General features: G+C 33.2%; 1 protein-coding gene across 2 annotated transcripts in view; it reads left to right on the forward strand.

The window, feature by feature from the left end:
* Positions 1–282: 282 nt before the first annotated feature.
* Positions 283–20,444, forward strand: part of LOC142334508 (bridge-like lipid transfer protein family member 1) — a 274,847-nt gene continuing 254,685 nt past the window's right edge. For both annotated transcript variants that reach the window (XM_075382600.1, XM_075382601.1), the window contains exons 1-3: positions 283–713; positions 3,013–3,256; positions 5,076–5,344. In XM_075382600.1, coding sequence (XP_075238715.1) covers positions 403–713; positions 3,013–3,256; positions 5,076–5,344 — 824 coding nt within the window. In that variant the 5' untranslated portion in view covers positions 283–402. The remainder of the gene's footprint in view (positions 714–3,012; positions 3,257–5,075; positions 5,345–20,444) is intronic.

Raw genomic sequence — 20,444 nt, forward strand, 5'->3', positions numbered from 1 at the left:
TAGAGGGGTCTAAACATTTTGTGCAAACGCATATTACGGAGCCTCCTTGTTTTTGGCTTTGTTGAATGGGTTAATTTTATTCACACATGTCTTCGTCGGTTCCGAAAAGGGTTGTTGTATGTAAATAATGAGGTAGTTGAGGAGCGAATCAACAATTCGTTAATGAATTGAAATGTGATCGAATTATACTGCTTTGTGCGACTGAATGGGCTCTGATGTTGTTAAATCATCGTTTTTAACAGTTTCAAACTTATGGTCGCAAACATTCAATTTTTCAGGACAAGTTTATGCGTGGCGATGTTGGTCTGTCGATTCAGTGAACAGATACACACATGCTACTAATGACCTGTCGAATAAGAAAGTAGCAGAACCGACCCAGTTCAATACCTTTGCACAATCAGAATGACTGCTCAAATAGATGGCAATGTAACATTCGCTACACCTGCCAGTGAAGTGTTCAGGAATTCATCCCTGGGTTCTTCCGCACCGCCTGAACCTGGACGACCGGATCCCGATGGTCACCTAACGGAGCAAAGTTACTTCCAGCTTGTAATAGTTAACATTGTTCTTGGATTGTGGTTGATATATGCACTCTATTTCAATTCGCGCGTGTTTGGATTCATCATCAGTGCCATCATTTCGAGGACTACTAAAATGGACTTTGACCTTGGTTCCTTCTCATTGTCGGTGTTGTCTGGAAAAATCATGTTCAGGTATGTCTGATATTTTCGTATGCTGTTAATAATGAAAGGGCTTCAGCTTCATTTGTTCCTTTTCTTTGTCGATTTGAACTTTAAATTTACCGGCTACAGAATTCATTCTGTTAATTAAAGCCCAGCTGCCTGAAGGGAAAATCAAGTAGCATGGTAGCTAAACTGAGTTTCTAGAAGAGATGAAGTAGACAGGAAGCATTTTGGATTGAGTAAGTTTTCAATAGCGCACTTTCAATAGCTATTCATCATCACGCTATTCAAACAACTGTTTGAAATAGATCAAACAACGCGACATTATCCATGCATTGTAAGTCCCCAAATGTCTTAAAATTTTGCATTTCCCAGGATTAAGTTTTCTTTCTGGTAGAATGCATTTGCTTCTAACAAAATTGTGGTAAGGTGTCGCTTATAAGGTCTTATAAGGTGTCGCTTTAATGACTTGCATGATCATCAAAACATGCAGAAGGTGTTTAAACATGCATTTGAAAACTGCTGAGATTTAGGTCTCAATGTCATTCATTTCGAGACTTAAAGTCCACGAAGCTATTGCAGCTCTTTGGCAATCTGCCAGCTATGTTTTTTTCTTTGAAATTTTTGTTGCAATTTTCTGCGGCGTGAACCGTTTAATTTTTGGCATTTGAAAAATTATTATTAAATCCGAATTATGAATAAAAACTGCAGTTGCTATTCAATAGAGGTCAGCTACATTATTCGAAGGCTTTATTGTTTCTAAAGACATTAGTGTTTGAAATTGGATTTTAGAATAAGTAATTTGAAATCAGAATACCTTTTTGCTGTTTATCCTCTTTAAATATGTCTGAACATTCTATTCGACGTTATTGTCCTTCAATCTACCGACTCTGTTTATTATACTTCTTCAAATATTGAATCGTTTGAAAAACACACAGAAGCCATTCTTTCTCAAATAGACCTTCTAAGAAGTAGAACTTAAATTGAATCAGTCACAAAAGTTGGTAGTTGCATTAACTGTGCCGTTTTTCATGACATTGGGCGTTGGGTATGAGAAATTAGGCAACCTGTTTTTTTTCTGTTTTTACTCCAATTGGAAAATTCTGATGCCAAAGTTGCTATTGGGAGATTAACACGGTTAAAGTATATACATCCTAAAAGTATATACACTCTGATTGCGTTTTTGTTTTTCTCTAACTTTGTAAATCTGTGTTTGTCTGTTTGGTTGGCGTTTTTCAGTTCGTCTGGTGGCCAGGTACAGGAGTTGGAAGTCTTTCATTCAATTCCTTGGATTATATCAGGACTTGTCCTGCTTTGTTTGATCTTGATTGGAGTGCTTTCTTTTTAAGTTATGTTCAGACGTTTTAGCGATTGTTGAAGTCGCATTGAAGTAACGATTGTGGTGACGTCGAAACATGAAGTGGATCGAAAAACCAAGTAGTTTTGCAGAGTGAACTTTTTTTATCTAATTTAAAATTAGAGAGAACATGGTATTTGAACAAAAATTTGCTTTCCCACTAGTGTTTGTTCATTTGCTGCGATTTGACTTTGCTTGTTACTGTTCTTTGATTTTTTTTGGATTGTTTTTATATGGTTTTCTCCTACTCTCAGGACTTCTCTTGGTATGTTTTCCCCGTCGTCCAATAAAAATGTTTCTTTGACTTTGTTCACAGCTTTTTCAACATTTTGATTTAAATCTTTTTGACTTTCTAGACTAGTTTCACTATTCTATCATTCTGCTCAAAGTTCTTTTGAACACCATTGGCTCAGCAGAGCAATCTAAAATGAACAGAGACAGTACCGAAAAGCGAAATTTTAAATGGAAACTTGATAAACCCATAAATCCTAATTTCAGATGCCCGCTACTTGAACTTTTCCAAGTTTTAGTCACCATCTGTAATGTTTTTAGTATTGATACTAGCCCTTTATGTCTTCTATCCTCTCATTGTGTCTAACTCTAACATGAAATGAAAAAAATTAACTTAAAATTGTTTTTGTACAAAAGTCAATCTGTTCCATTTTTTCTGTTCTTTCAATCCCAATCGGGGTTATGGGCGATAATGGTGGCTATTTCCCGGCAATCTGCTGTTTATGTTATATAATTATGGCGGTAGTTGAGATTTATTTTGCTTTTTCAGCGGGAAAATTTGGTCTAATTGAAGACAAGAGCCCTAGTTCGGGCTCTACGACCTTGATAGAATTGAAAAGGATCAAAAACTTGAACTACACTGTTCCGTCTGTTTTCCCTTGTCTTCAGTCATCTTTTGTTGCTGTATGCGAAAGCGATTCATTATGTCGGTTACTCTCTGATTTTGTGGTTTTATTTCAGGGGCCTATACCTTGCGACCACTGACTTCTCAATCTCGATCTACGACGGAATTATTACCTTCAGATGGTGGAAAATGTTTGACATGGAGTATTACCAGGAAAAGGCGCCTCGTCTGGTCATGGACCTGACCACAGTGGACATACATGTGTACAACAGGGTCCAGCTCTACGAAGAGTTGGCACAGAGTTTTGCCAATACGAAGGCCAAGCAGACAAATGTTATTATTGAAAAACGGAGAACTGGGGTGAGTAGATCCAAAAATTGGGTTTGAAAGCCAATATGTTATGAAGATCGGGTTTGAAGCTTATCGGGCATCCAGCTTATTTGTTTTTAATAGCCGCGAAGCAATAGCGGCTATTATTGGGGACATCGTGGTTTTTTTACACTGCAAAGGATTTGGATTGTATTTGTGGTGTGCTGTCTTTTTTTTAGATATGTTCACGCTTTTTTCCGGTTTTTTCACGTCAGTGAGAAGTCAAATTAGAGTGGTAATTTTAGTAACGCTGAAGTACTAAAGGGAGCGAAAATTAGAGTTGGTTTAGGGCGCGAATTTTTTTTCACATGCGTCAATTTGACTTCTGTTTTCAGAGTTTCTCTTCCTTGAGTGCTTTCAGTATGATACATATGTTTTCTAATTGTGCCTAGTTGAAGTGGCGAGAATTCATCAAGGGGCAGCTGGAACTTTTTATGACATGAACACTTTTTGTCAAAAAACATAAAAGAATATCTGATTTAGACCTTTTTCAAAAATATTTTATGTTCTCTTATCACTTAGTATCGTCAATGACATGTCACAGTAGTTGATTATGAGGCGCAAAAGAGTATAATTAATTGTTAGAGTTAATAGCTTATACGTTTTCTTGACTTTAACACTACTTTTTTCAAAAATTTTAAGTTAATTTTTGAGTTTTGGTGGTATTTTTGTATTTTTGTCTTATCGTTTAATCTCATTAATAACAGGCCTCTTATTTTGCTGATTTTAGTTGGTTAAATTGTTTCTGTTCAAAGCGGATGCCTTCTATGACTTTGATATCAGTTGTTTTTAAGAAATATTATTGAATTTTTGAGTTTTTGTTGTTAACTTTGTTATTTTTGTTGTTAACTTTGTTAACGTTGTCATTGGTTTCTAGAAAAGCTTTTCTTTTTGTTTGAAATCTTTTCAATTCATAGCTTTCGCTTTTTTGAATATATGCTGACCGCTTTTTTAAAAAAAAAACTATTAGTATATTTTTTAGTTTTGCAAGTATTTATTGTGCTTATTTACTGTCTTATCACTTGACCTCATTAATGACAGGTTTCATCGGTTGATAATGAGAAACAACGGAATTTAATTAGTAGCATGAGTTCTTAGACGTTGTTTTTGATTGTGAACATGTCTTAAAAAATGAGCTGAGTCCCTTGCGGTAAAATTGCTTGATCTCAAGGGTGTCAAACTAATTGTTCTCATTGGACATCTAACAAGGCTTTTTTGTCTGGTCAAAGCCAAATCAATTCTTTGGATTGTAATTCAGGACTTGGCCTGCTATGGTTTTTAATTCGTCTCCGTCAATGATTTTTGCGACCATTGACTTTTTCAATTTCAGTGACTTTTAGTGCTTTGCGTCTCGTCATTTGCTCTTCTTTTAGATAAATTGCGTGAATTACCTCACTCCCAAAAAGCACTTTAATTTTTATGAACATTTACTAGTTTAAGATCAATAATGTTCATCTAATTAGTGCCAAACGTACATGCCCTAATTCTTGAGTATCAGAGTATGTGTCTCATAAAAAATTGACAGTTCGAATCCAACCCAAAAAGTCTAATGGTCTATTGAAGGACTGGTGGTCAATCTGTCTATCTCATTTCTTTAGTTGTTTCAATTCCATGGAAAGCCGCTAGCGTCTATCGCAGCTATTTTCCGGCAATCTGCCGGCTATGTTCAAAATATTTGTTCTAACATTACAATTACGTTGCTCGTTTTTTCTGCATCTGCTATTTTCTCTATATCTCTCTGTAATGGATACGTTAGTTTTCCATGACGTTTTTTATAGATCATAACTCGCTATGATTCTGCTGTTATAAGGGTGAGTCAACTTTGGCTTCTGAGCGACGAGGAATGCCATCATCTCAGCCTGGTAGTGCGACCTCAAGTCGGCCGCAAAACTATCACCAATCTAGAGGTCGAAAGCGCAACACCGGAGGCACAATGTCTTCTCGAAGCAGTGGAACTGATGTGAAGACTGCTGGTGACCAGATAATATCTGGATCACTTGTAGGCTCCAATTTAGATGACAAAGGCTCCACTGCTAGTAAAAGTGCGGGTGCGGCTTTAGACGTAGAAAGAGGAAGCCAGTACGTTAATTGTAGCATGAATTTTCAGTTATCATGAATACTCTCTGAAATGGAAATTATTAAGAAAAAATTGTCTGAAAGCTGTCCATTCTTTAGAAAGTCAGCAAATGCATTAAAAAAATTTGGTATAACCGTGATCCGCACAATTGGTTGTATCACTCCTATTCTCCTTTAGGAATTAGATTCTTGTAATTTGCCTAATCAAACCACTTATAGACGTTGCCTCAAAGTGCACTTGACGTTATAATGTACTCAACTGCCCCCAATAATTGTCTTTACATGAAACGGAGCTAATAAAGGGCTTATAAATTTTACAATTTGTTCAAACCTTCACATCAATGTTACCATTCTCCAAAATATCTTAGATATTAATTTTTCAGACGTTACAAGGGAAAGAGTAAGATCACAATTTTTTTGTTTTGTTCTAAATTATTGAAAGGTTGTTTAATGTTTCCAGAAACAATATTGGCATAATTGGGGATGCACCTAAACTGAAATGTTGCAAACGCTCAATCTTATTTAAACCTTTGACAAGATTTTGAAGTACCGTTTATGAGTGGTCTAATTGGCTTTTGCCTAATTTTCACAAATGGTTAGTTGAAACCTTTTGCTTAATGGCTACGAAAATTGCCTTCGCCCAATCGAGCTTTCGCCACGTTCAAAATTACAGTATTTATCATATGATTTCGCTGGAAGCCTATTCACGCTGAAATAGGAAGTGTGGTGAAAAAGCCAGTGGTTTTACGGCCGCTCGTCATTCTCCACTCATATTGTAGTGAGTATTCCCGTTCACGTGAATATTTTGGGCTCTCTCGTGGCTACTCTCACTCTCAAAATGACTTCTGATTATAAAAATGACCTTGCTTGCTTTAATGGGAGTTGATGTCAACTGAACATATCTCACTCTAACTTAACCTTATTTGATGGCTGTTTAGAAACAATACATAAGTCGCACAAATTTTACTATATTAGGGCGATTATTTTTTGTTGTTGATTATTTAGGTGTTTTTAATTGCTCTTGAACAAAGTTTAAATAAACCATTTATGGTAAACGTCTTTTTTTGGATCTTTTCCGTGAGTGGCCCCAGAGTAGCAGATTAGTGGGTGCATATTTTAATGCAAATTTTTCTTATGCAGATGTTCTGTACCAAAAATGTTTCGCAGCATCGCCAGGCGTTCGAGAGCAATTTGACCGGCGTTAGTCGGTTTATGTTATTTTCATTCTAATTTTGCGTCTATAGGTCTCCAAATTTATGGTATCTATTTTTAACAATTTGCCATCTATATTCTCAAGAGAAAGGAAGCTAAATTAATTATGCTATAATTATTGCGGGCCGCGACCATGTCACTGTATAGGAGACTATAAAACATTCGATTAAATCAAATCCCTCAGACTGTCGTAAGATAAAATAAGGCCGATTGAAAGAGTCGAATGTATTATTATCCCAAAGAGATAGTTTGTTGAGCCTGTTGGAATGCGAGTTAATGAGGACTTGGTCTGCAATTATCAACGAAGAAAAAATGAAACTAAATTACCCAAGCACGTAAGTAGTATTCATATAGCGCGCTAGGAAGGGGCTATCATGCCATGTGGATAATAGGGTATAAATCCCATGCATGATAATAGTGTATAGATTTGCATGGGGATATATGGAATGATCCTTAACCATGGAATAATAGGGTATACATGAGATAAACTTTGAGCGGGGAATTACATTTATAGCGTTTACCTGGTAGTGTTAGGCCATTCGAATTAAAATCAGTTTAATGCGTGGGATAATATGGTAAAGTTTTGCCATGGTAATAATAGGGCATAGCTTTGATTATCTTCATGCGAATAAAAGGGTTAAGAGTTGAATCTTGATTATATGCTTTAATATTGCATGATGATATTAGGGTGGATATTTGAATATGCGCAAGTCGATAATAGGGTGAGAATTTGATTTCGGATTGACGGATATATTATTGCATGGGATAATAGGGAATAGATTTGCCATGTGGATAGTAGGATGTATATTTGTATGTCTGCACGTTGATTTTAGGTTCAAAATTTGAATTGTAGGGTAAAGTAAAGCATGGGCACTATAGGGTATAGTTTTGTCGTGGTGATAATAGGTTATATGTATGGATATCTTCATGCGAAAAGTAGGGATAGGGTTTCTATTGATTTTGTTATCATGGGTATAATAGTGTATACTATTGCAAAAAAGATGTTAAGGTTTAGATTTGCATGGTGATAAAAGGGAATATAACCCTAAACACAGGACATTAGGGGGTTATCTCAATTAAACATGGGAAAATAGTGTTGCTATCTTACTCTTACAGGGGATAGTAGGTAGTGAGTTTATTGCATGGAGATTTTAGGGTATAGTTTTGACATGAGGATGAAAGGTTATAGATTTGAATATCTGCAAACGAGTAAAAGGGTGAAGATTTGAATAGGGATAATGGGGTATAGTATTCCATGGTAATTATAGGGTGTGCTTTTGCAATGGGGATAAGAGAACATAGATTTGACTATCTGCAATTGGGAAACAGGGCGAAAATTTTAAACGGAATCGTAGGGCTCAGTATTGTACGGGGGCATTAGGGTAGTTTTGTCGTGGAGAAAATAGTATAGGTTTGATTATCCGCAAGTAAGTAATTGAGCGAAAATTTAAATTGATATAGTAAGGCTAGATAGGGCGTGAGGACAATAGGTTATAGATTTAAATACATTCACATGACTAAAATAATAAAAATTTGAATTGGCATAGGAGTGTAGTGTTGCATCGAGATAATTTATTGTTTTTTTACTTAGGGATAATAAAGATTTTATTTGAATATCTGCTAACGTTTTATAGGGTGGAGATTTGAGCTAATATATTAGGTTAAGACTGCATGGAGGTTTTATGATACTGTTTTATCATTTGGATATCCGGGTATGGAAAGGAGTATCAGCAATTATGCCATAGGATTAAGATTGCAATCGGGATTATAGGGTTTTCAATTGATTGAGGATTGTAAGTTTTTAAGCCTCGTTCTTATAGTGGAGAGATTTCTAGATATGGAGGGCTAGTATGTGTATTTTACTGAATAGAACATTGCACTACAATTGATCCTTTCGGATCTGTTTACCCAAACTTGGACGGAGAGTGGTGTATAGTATCGAAGAAGGACTAAAAATCACACAATCATAGTTTTGGCTCCTCATTCTGGTTACCCAATGCGGTTGATCGAAAGCAATAATGATCTCTTGACTTGGTGTTCCAAAGAGACAGCACGGTAGTTGCAATCATGACTATCACTGAAGCTCTTATTGATAGTGTTGAGGAAAAAAAGCTGTTTCTTAACAAACTGAAGAAATTTCTACGAACGTACTGATCAGATCTGATGTTATACTTTTGTAAAGTATATCTGTATAATAAACTCACAAACTTGAACTTCTTTATTGCAAATAGTTAGAGTTTAGATTAGAACGTATCAAAGTTTGACAAATTTTCTGGGTAGACAACCAGTTCAAGCCCTAAAAGAATTCTTTCTTCAAATAAAATGTATTACTTTTTTAATTACCCAACCCATAATTATAAACGTTTTTCTCCCAGAATGTAACACTGCAAACGTTATTACCATGAAGAAGTTGAAAAATTTTAACGGCGAAACTAATCACTCAATTGTCGAGGAGACATTAAATCACATTCGAGTGTAAAGATTGTGTACCGTTGAAAAAATATAACACCATTTCCACATCAATTGAAATTCCATGAAAATTTCAGACCAGTTTTTCCTGTTGACTTCAAGTTACTGCTTGGTTTTATGAAGTTTACCTTTTTTGACTCAATGTTTTTTTTACTAAAGGAAAAGGAAAGAAAGCTTTCTTTTTTCCTGGTTGGTATGATTGGTTCAATCAATCTCGTTTATTACTGAAATTTGCAAATTCTGGTTTGTTTATATTCAATTCCGACACAAATAAGGCTAGATAGGGCGTGAGGACAATAGGTTATAGATTTAAATACATTCACATGACTAAAATAATAAAAATTTCAATTGGCATAGGAGTGTAGTGTTGCATCGAGATAATTTATTGTTTTTTTACTTAGGGATAATAAAAATTTTATTTGAATATCTGCTAACGTTTTTTAGGGTGGAGATTTGAGCTAATATATTAGGTTAAGACTGCACGGAGGTTTTATGATACTGTTTTATCATTTGGATATCCGGGTATGGAAAGGAGTATCAGCAATTATGCCATAGGATTAAGATTGCAATCGGGATTATAGGGTTTTCAATTGATTGACGATTGTAAGTTTTTAAGCCTCGTTCTTATAGTGGAGAGATTTCTAGATATGGAGGGCTAGTATGTGTATTTTACTGAATAGAACATTGCACTACAATTGATCCTTTCGGATCTGTTTACCCAAACTTGGACGGAGAGTGGTGTATAGTATCGAAGAAGGACTAAAAATCACACAATCATATTTTTGGCTCCTCATTCTGGTTACCCAATGCGGTTGATCGAAAGCAATAATGATCTCTTGACTTGGTGTTCCAAAGAGACAGCACGGTAGTTGCAATCATGACTATCACTGAAGCTCTTATTGATAGTGTTGAGGAAAAAAAGCTGTTTCTTAACAAACTGAAGAAATTTCTACGAACGTACTGATCAGATCTGATGTTATACTTTTGTAAAGTATATCTGTATAATAAACTCACAAACTTGAACTTCTTTATTGCAAATAGTTAGAGTTTAGATTAGAACGTATCAAAGTTTGACAAATTTTCTGGGTAGACAACCAGTTCAAGCCCTAAAAGAATTCTTTCTTCAAATAAAATGTATTACTTTTTTAATTACCCAACCCATAATTATAAACGTTTTTCTCCCAGAATGTAACACTGCAAACGTTATTACCATGAAGAAGTTGAAAAATTTTAACGGCGAAACTAATCACTCAATTGTCGAGGAGACATTAAATCACATTCGAGTGTAAAGATTGTGTACCGTTGAAAAAATATAACACCATTTCCACATCAATTGAAATTCCATGAAAATTTCAGACCAGTTTTTCCTGTTGACTTCAAGTTACTGCTTGGTTTTATGAAGTTTACCTTTTTTGACTCAATGTTTTTTTTACTAAAGGAAAAGGAAAGAAAGCTTTCTTTTTTCCTGGTTGGTATGATGGGTTCAATCAATCTCGTTTATTACTGAAATTTGCAAATTCTGGTTTGTTTATATTCAATTCCGACACAAATAAGGCTAGATAGGGCGTGAGGACAATAGGTTATAGATTTAAATACATTCACATGACTAAAATAATAAAAATTTGAATTGGCATAGGAGTGTAGTGTTGCATCGAGATAATTTATTGTTTTTTTTACTTAGGGATAATAAAGATTTTATTTGAATATCTGCTAACGTTTTATAGGGTGGAGATTTGAGCTAATATATTAGGTTAAGACTGCATGGAAGTTTTATGATACTGTTTTATCATTTGGATATCCGGGTATGGAAAGGAGTATCAGCAATTATGCCATAGGATTAAGATTGCAATCGGGATTATAGGGTTTTAAATTGATTGAGGATTGTAAGTTTTTAAGCCTCGTTCTTATAGTGGAGAGATTTCTAGATATGGAGGGCTAGTATGTGTATTTAACTGAATAGAACATTGCACTACAATTGATCCTTTCGGATCTGTTTACCCAAACTTGGACGGAGAGTGGTGTATAGTATCGAAGTAGGACTAAAAATCACACAATCATAGTTTTGGCTCCTCATTCTGGTTACCCAATGCGGTTAATCGAAAGCAATAATGATATCTTGACTTGGTGTTCCAAAGAGACAGCACGGTAGTTGCAATCATGACTATCACTGAAGCTCTTATTGATAGTGTTGAGGAAAAAAAGCTGTTTCTTAACAAACTGAAGAAATTTCTACGAACGTACTGATCAGATCTGATGTTATACTTTTGTAAAGTATATCTGTATAATAAACTCACAAACTTGAACTTCTTTATTGCAAATAGTTAGAGTTTAGATTAGAACGTATCAAAGTTTGACAAATTTTCTGGGTAGACAACCAGTTCAAGACCTAAAAGAATTCTTTCTTCAAATAAAATGTATTACTTTTTTAATTACCCAACCCATAATTATAAACGTTTTTCTCCCAGAATGTAACACTGCAAACGTTATTACCATGAAGAAGTTGAAAAATTTTAACGGCGAAACTAATCACTCAATTGTCGAGGAGACATTAAATCACATTCGAGTGTAAAGATTGTGTACCGTTGAAAAAATATAACACCATTTCCACATCAATTGAAATTCCATGAAAATTTCAGACCAGTTTTTCCTGTTGACTTCAAGTTACTGCTTGGTTTTATGAAGTTTACCTTTTTTGACTCAATGTTTTTTTACTAAAGGAAAAGCAAAGAAAGCTTTCTTTTTTCCTGGTTGGTATGATGGGTTCAATCAATCTCGTTTATTACTGAAATTTGCAAATTCTGGTTTGTTTATATTCAATTCCGACACAAATAAGGCTAGATAGGGCGTGAGGACAATAGGTTATAGATTTAAATACATTCACAAGACTAAAATAATAAAAATTTGAATTGGCATAGGAGTGTAGTGTTGCATCGAGATAATTTATTGTTTTTTTACTTAGGGATAATAAAGATTTTATTTGAATATCTGCTAACGTTTTAAAGGGTGGAGATTTGAGCTAATATATTAGGTTAGGTACTGCACGGAGGTTTTATGATACTGTTTTATCATTTGGATATCCGGGTATGGAAAGGAGGATCAGCAATTATGCCATAGGATTAAGATTGCAATCGGGATTATAGGGTTTTCAATTGATTGAGGATTGTAAGTTTTTAAGCCTCGTTCTTATAGTGGAGAGATTTCTAGATATGGAGGGCTAGTATGTGTATTTAACTGAATAGAACATTGCACTACAATTGATCCTTTCGGATCTGTTTACCCAAACTTGGACGGAGAGTGGTGTATAGTATCGAAGTAGGACTAAAAATCACACAATCATAGTTTTGGCTCCTCATTCTGGTTACCCAATGCGGTTAATCGAAAGCAATAATGATATCTTGACTTGGTGTTCCAAAGAGACAGCACGGTAGTTGCAATCATGACTATCACTGAAGCTCTTATTGATAGTGTTGAGGAAAAAAAGCTGTTTCTTAACAAACTGAAGAAATTTCTACGAACGTACTGATCAGATCTGATGTTATACTTTTGTAAAGTATATCTGTATAATAAAATCACAAACTCGAACTTCTTTATTGCAAATATTTAGAGTTTAGATTAGAACGTATCAAAGTTTGACAAATGTTCTGGGTAGACAACCAGTTCAAGCCCTTAAAGAATTCTTTCTTCAAATAAAATATATTACTTTTTTCATTACCCAACCCATAATTATAAACGTTTTTCTCCGAGAATGTAACACTGCAAACGTTATTACTATGAAGAAGTTGAAAAATTTTAACGGCGAAACTAATCGCTCATTTGTCGAGGAGACATTAAATCACATTCGAGTGTAAAGATTGTGTACCGTTGAAAAAATGTAACACCATTTCCACATCAATTGAAATTCCATTCATTACATAATCGTACTAGGGAATAACAGGCGCAACAAACCAGGCTCTTCATTGAAAGCATATGTAAGATGATTTAATAGATATAGCAGCGAAGGTGGCGAATGAGAGTAAAAAAAACTTGATCTGTAGGGAGCTTTCTCAAAAACACGAGGAGAAATGAAGTTCTTTGTATGTCAACTATAAGAATTGGACGCCTATGGAAATTTCAGACCAGTTATTCCTGTTGACTTCAAGTTACTGCTTGGTTTTATGAAGTTTACCTTTTTTGACTCAATGTTTTTTTTACTAAAGGAAAAGGAAAGAAAGCTTTCTTTTTTCCTGGTTGGTATGATGGGTTCAATCAATCTCGTTTATTACTGAAATTTGCAAATTCTGGTTTGTTTATATTCAATTCCGACACAAATTTTCCTCGCAACAGCAAAAACAGTTTGTTGAAATTTGAAATTAATAAGGATCACTTGAACAGGAGCTGCGAAGATAAAACACCGTATTCGTAATCAGGGCGCTTACTGAAGCTCTTCATAATAGTGTTGAGGAGACGAAAAGCTTTGTTACTTATATGCAGAAATTTCTGCGAACGTACAAAACTTTTGTACAATCTTATGTAATAATATCGTAAAGTATATTGTTACAACACAAGAACTGCGTATTGCAAACAGTAACTCCTCTCTTGTTCCTCTCAGAACACAAAAGATGCTTAATTAGAACGTATTAAAGTTTGACAAAAACGTTCTTGTGAAGACAAACAGTTCGAGCCCAGAAACAATTGTATCTTCAAATAAAGCTGTTTTATTAAATCCATTATCAATCAACCCATAATAATAAAAGTTTTTCCCAAAAAAGCAACACTGCAAACGTTAATACCCTGAACAAGTTGAAACAGTTTTAACGGCAAAGCTATCGTTCAGTTGTCTAGGAGCCATTAGGCCGCATTCGAGTGTAAATTTTATATACAGTTGACACGCATTCAACATCATTTGACCTCATGAAGTACCGCATTCAACAGTTGGCACGCATTCAACACCATTTGACCTCAACATCATTTGACCTCAAGTAACTGCTTGATTTTATGAAGATTACCTTGTTTGACTCAATGTTTTATTTACAAAATGAAAAGGAAAGAGATTTTTTCCTGGTTGATATGACGGGTTGAATCAATCTCGTTTATTGCAAAAAATTGCAAATTGTGGTTTGTTTATGTTCAATTCCGACACAAATTGTACAACTGTTGTACAATCTGATGTTTTTTCATCGTAAAGTATTTTTTTACAACACTAACACTGTTTATTGCAAACAGTAACTCCTCTCTTGTTCCTCTCAGAACACAGAAGATGTTTAATTAGAACGTATTAAAGTTTGACAAAAACGTTCTTGTGAAGACAACCAGTTCGAGCCCAGAAACAATTGATCTTCAAATAAAGCTGTTTTATTAAATCCTTTATCAACCCATAAATATAAAAGTTTTTTCCCAAAAAAATCAACACTGCAAACGTTAATGCCCTGAAAAAGTTGAAACAGTTTGTGCGGCAAAGCTATCGTTCTGGTTTCCAGGGGACCCTAGGCCGCATTTGAGTGTAAAGATTATAGTTGAAAGATCATAAAGATTTTAAAGGTTTACAGTTGACAAGCATTCAACATCATTTGACGTCTATTAAAATGATATTACTCGCATACGCTTATCAGTTAGGAGCAAGCGCAAAAAATTTGGCTTTTCATTAAGTGAGTACATAAGATGATTTAGTAGATATAGCAACAAAGGTGGTGAATGAGAGTAAAAAATTTGGACTTTATAGAGACCTCTGAAAAAAACGAAAAGCGAAGTTCTTTGTGTCTTACCAAAAAGAATTGAAAATCCCGCTCAAGATTTAAGGCTTTAGTGGCGTCCTGAAGCAAAATTCTTTAGAAATACGTGTTTAAAACTTGGTTTACTAATATCATTGACATAAATTTTTATACAAAAAAATTAGGTATTCAATTTGTCCATGGAAACAAAATCTCTTTAAGTTAAATGGGTCGTTAAGCGAGCAAAGAAAGAATAGGTCCACCACATTTACACTTTTTATTTGAAAAACTAGCACTTCCATGTCATTGACTTAATTTACTTTTCTTTGTTTTCCTTTTGAATTACCAAAACAAATGACAGCCTCAAGAAACAGTTGTCATTTTTTTAAAAATTGCCTAAAGTTTACTAATTTTGATAAAACTAAATACAAATGAAATGTCATCGGTGAATAGTATATCATTATTTGTATTTCTCAAATTAAAAAATGATAGCAAATAGCCAAAAGATTAACAGTTCAGCCACTCTGAAAACATATTGTACCTATGGACAACCAAACGTTAGTAGGTCAACTTAGATCTCTTATCGTTCTCGTTGCATAGAAAAAGACCACAAGGAAAACAATTCGGCTGTGAAATACCCAAAACAGCAACATTTTCGTAAAAGTTTTTACAATTAAATAATTATTGGGGCGTTTTAGATAGTTTTCTCTTTCTGGACATGAATTGTTATGATATGCATTCTCTGGATATATATTCTTATGGAAAGTTGTTTGTATAAAAATTTAAACCTAATTATATTGTAACAACTGACTGCATTTGCTCAAAAATCAATTAGTTTTGGACCCTTAGAAAACCAGTGAGTTAACAAAAGTCAATTGTAAATCACTTTCTCTCCTTATTTACAAAAAATTACATAGGAATAGATGTATCAAACGTGATAACTAACACAAATTTACTTAAATGGTCATCATTTTGCTAACTTAGTGCACATATTAGTTATCACTACTCAGTCATACATTACTTTATGTCTATTAAGGTGTAACACTTCAAGAAAAATTTGTTCCGTTAATGAAAAAAGTTGTGTAAATTGAAATAAAATTGTTGGTAAATTGAGCTGTTTTGGTCTCTAAGGGTACATATAAGCATCCAAAAAAGTAATTTCAGTTCAATTTGACTTTTGTAATGTATAAAATGTGCCAAAAAATAATCAATTAATGTTTTTACTTATCAAAACTACCATCAAATGGAATTGGGGTCTAAAACATAAAAAAGTTAATCTCTTTTAATTAAAAAAATGCAGTTCATCTTTTTTCAATTTCACTTTCTTAAATCCTAGCGAATGTAACAGCTCTAAATAAGAATTTATCTCCTTTAGAAGCTGGAAAATTTATCAATGGTGAAACTAAAATAATTTTTCTTCGAAACTTGTCTTTTTTGTGAATAAACGTACATATGAATCATCATTGCTCGGTCAGTGGTACCTGACATACTATATTTAATGTACAATTCCTTCAGAGAAACTTGTTTCAATAGTGAAAATAATATTCTCAACAGTAACAACTAAAAAAATATCGTTCAAAAGGTCGGCCGTTCTGCTCTCGTACAGCAACCAAACTAAATCAAAGTTAACTTCACATCGTTTTTTATCTTAAATGCATTTCGTACAAGAATATTTTGCGAAAGAATTTCATATGTGACAACAAAAATATGCCTATTCGCTTTTAGTTAAACATAGCATAGGTGCGTTGCCAAAACAGGAAAACTTTTAAAACTTGTCACCTATGTTGAATAAAAATTGTTTTGGTGAGTCATCGCAAAATTGGTCCAATCTACTTGTCTAATGTACCTTCTGTCACGCAAAAGTAGAATCGAAAATGAAATTAAAAGTTGTTTCCTCATATATCAAATGTGAAAACTTTTACTAATTTACAATTTTTACAGTAAAAGCATTTGAGTAGAAGCAATCTCAATGGTGGAAAAATCTTTGTGTAGATATATTATTATTTATTTTTTATTAATTTTTTCAATAGTGATAATCACCACGAAATATACCGAATTCATCAAATTTTATCTCATAAATTATGAGCATCCAAATTTCAGTTCCACAAGGTTTTCCTTCATAATTGCGAGGTTAAAAGAAATGTATCTGACAGACAGTTTGCTTCTATTTTGACGGAGAAATTCGTCAAAAATGTAAGAACTTGAGCACACATTCTTAGAATTTGACCAGTTTTAGTTACAATTACTTATGAGTCCTCAAAAGTCTGCTATATATCTTTTTCTCTCTCCTAATGTACAAATGTTTTAGCTGAAACAAGTCATTGTTTTAATAGTGAAGCTAATCCAAGTCATTAAAAGTTTATCAATTTTGATCTCAATTGATTTTTAAAATATCTCGATTAGCACGAATGATACAGAAAATATCTTTAATAAAAATTTTTCAGAAATTTACCACAAGATAAATAAAATGCATAACTTTAAGAAAATATATGAAACATATTGCACAAAACGCCTGTTCATGAAATGCAACGATTGGTAAAATTACCAAATATTTTTTCCAGAAGCGTCAGTTTCCATTGCCATGTTGTAAATATGAGTGATTCTCGATCAGTTTTATATAACTTTTAATGAACTGTAAAATGGAACAAAATATTTGGGTGAAATCATTTCGAGTGATTACTTACAAAAAAAGGGCAAAATTGTATTGATTTTTGCTAGCAACAATGCTTATTTTTTTTCGAATGTTAGTTGTTCAACTTCTGTTTCTCCTATAATACAAGTTTCCAAGAAAGTAGCAAAGATTAAAATTTCTGAACTGCCAGAAATTTTTCCTAAAAATTTTGTTTTTCCTACTACTACAAGTGGCTACTACGAAAATCTTTTTTTGCTGGCTACTTTGCATGTTGAAAATGTCTTGTCTAATGTGACAACCGGAAAATTTATTTAAAAGCATTTTGAACACTACTGTTGTCTTTTCTTTTGAAGACCCGTTCAAAATCTACCCAGTTAAACCACTTTACAGCCTTTTTCTTCCGACTGAACTGGGTAGATCTTGAACTATTCTTCGAAAGAAAAGACACCAGTAGTGTTCAAAATGCTTCAAAATAAAGTTTCTGGTTGTCACATTAGACAAGACATTTTCAACATGCAAAGTAGCCAGCAAAAATGATTCGTAGTAGCCACTTGTAGTTATAGTAGTAGTAGTAGGAAAAACGAAATTTTTTAAGAAAAATTTCTGGCAGTTCAAAAATTTTAATCTTTGCTACTTTCTTGGAAACTTGTATTATAGGAGGAACAGAAGTTGAACAATTAACATTTGAAAAAAATAGGTGATAAGTTTAACAAATTTTTCCTGTTTTCGCAATGTAGCGTGGAATTAAGATTACGAACCTATGCTATGTTTAACTAAAGGCGAAAAGACTTTAAATTTTTGTTATTTGTCACATATGAAATTCTTTTGCAAAATATTCCTGTACGAAATGCTTTTAAGAGATATAAAACGATTCGAAGTTAACTTCGATTTAGTTTGGTTTTTGTACGAGAGCAGAACTGCCGACCTTTTGAACAATTTTTTTTATTTGTTACTGTTGAGAATATCATTTTCACTATTAAAACAAGTTTCTCTGAACAAATTGTACTTTTAAAGATAGTATGTCAGGTACCACTAACCTAGCAATGAAGATTCACATATACGTTTATTCATAAAGAAGACAAGTTTCAAAAAAATATTTTAGTTTCACCATTGATAAATTTTTCAGCTATATGAGATAACTTCTTATTTGAAGCTGTTACATTCGCTAGGATTTAAGAAAGTGAAATCGACAAAAGATGCACTACTTTTTTTTACTAAAAGAGATTTACTTTTTTATGTTTTAAACACTAATTCCATTTGAGGGTAGTTTTGATTAGTCAAACAACTTTAAATGATTATTTTTCGGTACATTTTAAACATTACAAAAGGCAAATTCAAACAAAATTACTTGGATTTCATTTCATTTTACACAACTTTTTTCATTAACGGAACAAATTTTTTTTGAAGTGTTCCACCTTAATAGAAGTAAAGTTATTTATGACTGAATAGTGATAACTAATATGGGACCAAAACTAATTGATTTTTGATAAACTGCACTCAGTTTTAACAAGTTATTTAGGTTTAAATTTTGATAGAAACAACTTTTCATACGAATATATATTCAGAGAATTCATATCATAAGATATTCACTTTCATTTTTTTTAAATCCTAGCGAATGCAACTGCTTTAAATAAGAATTTATCTCATTTAGAAGCTGGAAAATTTATCAATGGTGAAACTAAAATAATTTTTCTTCGAAACTTGTCTTTTTTGTGAATAAACGTACATGTCAATCATCATTGCTCGGTCAGTGGTACCTGACATACTATCTTTAATGTACAATTCCTTCAGAGAAAGTTGTTTCAATAGTGAAAATAATATTCTCAACAGTAACAACTAAAAAAATATTGTTCAAAAGGTCGGCCGTTCTGCTCTCGTACAGCAACCAAACTAAATCAAAGTTAACTTCACATCGTTTTTTATCTTAAATGCATTTCGTACAAGAATATTTTGCGAAAGAATTTCATATGTGACAACAAAAATATGCCTATTCGCTTTTAGCTAAACATAGCATAGGTGCGTTGCCAAAACAGGAAAACTTTTAAAACTTGTCACCTATGTTGAATAAAAATTGTTTTGGTGAGTCATCGCAAAATTGGTCCAATCTACTTGTCTAATGTACCTTCTGTCACGCAAAAGTAGAATCGAAAATGAAATTAAAAGTTGTTTCCTCATATATCAAATGTGAAAACTTTTACTAATTTACAATTTTTACAGTAAAAGCATTTGAGTAGAAGCAATCTCAATGGTGGAAAAATCTTTGTGTAGATATATTATTATTTATTTTTTATTAATTTTTTCAATAGTGGTAATCACCACGAAATATACCGAATTCATCAAATTTTATCTCATAAATTATGAGCATCCAATTTTCAGTTCCACAAGGTTTTCCTTCATAATTGCGAAGTTAAAAGAAATGTATCTGACAGACAGTTTGCTTCTATTTTGACGGAGAAATTCGTCAAAAATGTGAGAACTTGAGCACACATTCTTAGAATTTGACCAGTTTTAGTTACAATTACTTATGAGTCCTCAAAAGTCTGCTATATAGCTTTTTCTTTCTATTTTACAATTGTTTTAGCTGAATCAAGTCATTGTTTTAATAGTGAAGCTAATCGAAGTCATTAAAAGTTTATCAATTTTTATCTCAATTGATTTTTAAAATATCTCGATTAGCAAGAGTGATACAGAAAATATCTTAAATAAAAATTTTTCAGAAATTTACCTCAAAAATAATTAAATTGCATAACTTTAAGAAAATACATGAAAAATATTGCACAAAACGCCTGTTCATGAAATGCAACGATTGGTAAAATTACCAAATATTTTTTCCAGAAGCGTCAGTTTCCATTGCCGTGTTGTAAATAAGAGTGATTCTCGATCAGTTTTACATAACTTTTAATGAACTGTAAAATGGAACAAAATATTTGGGTGAAATCATTTCGAGTGATTACTTATAAAAAACGGGCAAAATTGTATTGATTTTTGCTAGCAACAATGCTTATTTTTTTTCGAATGTTAATTGTTCAACTTCTAAATTTTGTTTTTCCTACTACTACTACAAGTGGCTACTACGAAATTTTGTTTTTCCTACTACTACGAG

The sequence above is a fragment of the Convolutriloba macropyga genome, chromosome 2, assembly GCF_964194025.1.
Source record: "Convolutriloba macropyga chromosome 2, txConMacr16.3, whole genome shotgun sequence".
Lineage (NCBI taxonomy): Eukaryota > Metazoa > Xenacoelomorpha > Acoela > Convolutidae > Convolutriloba > Convolutriloba macropyga.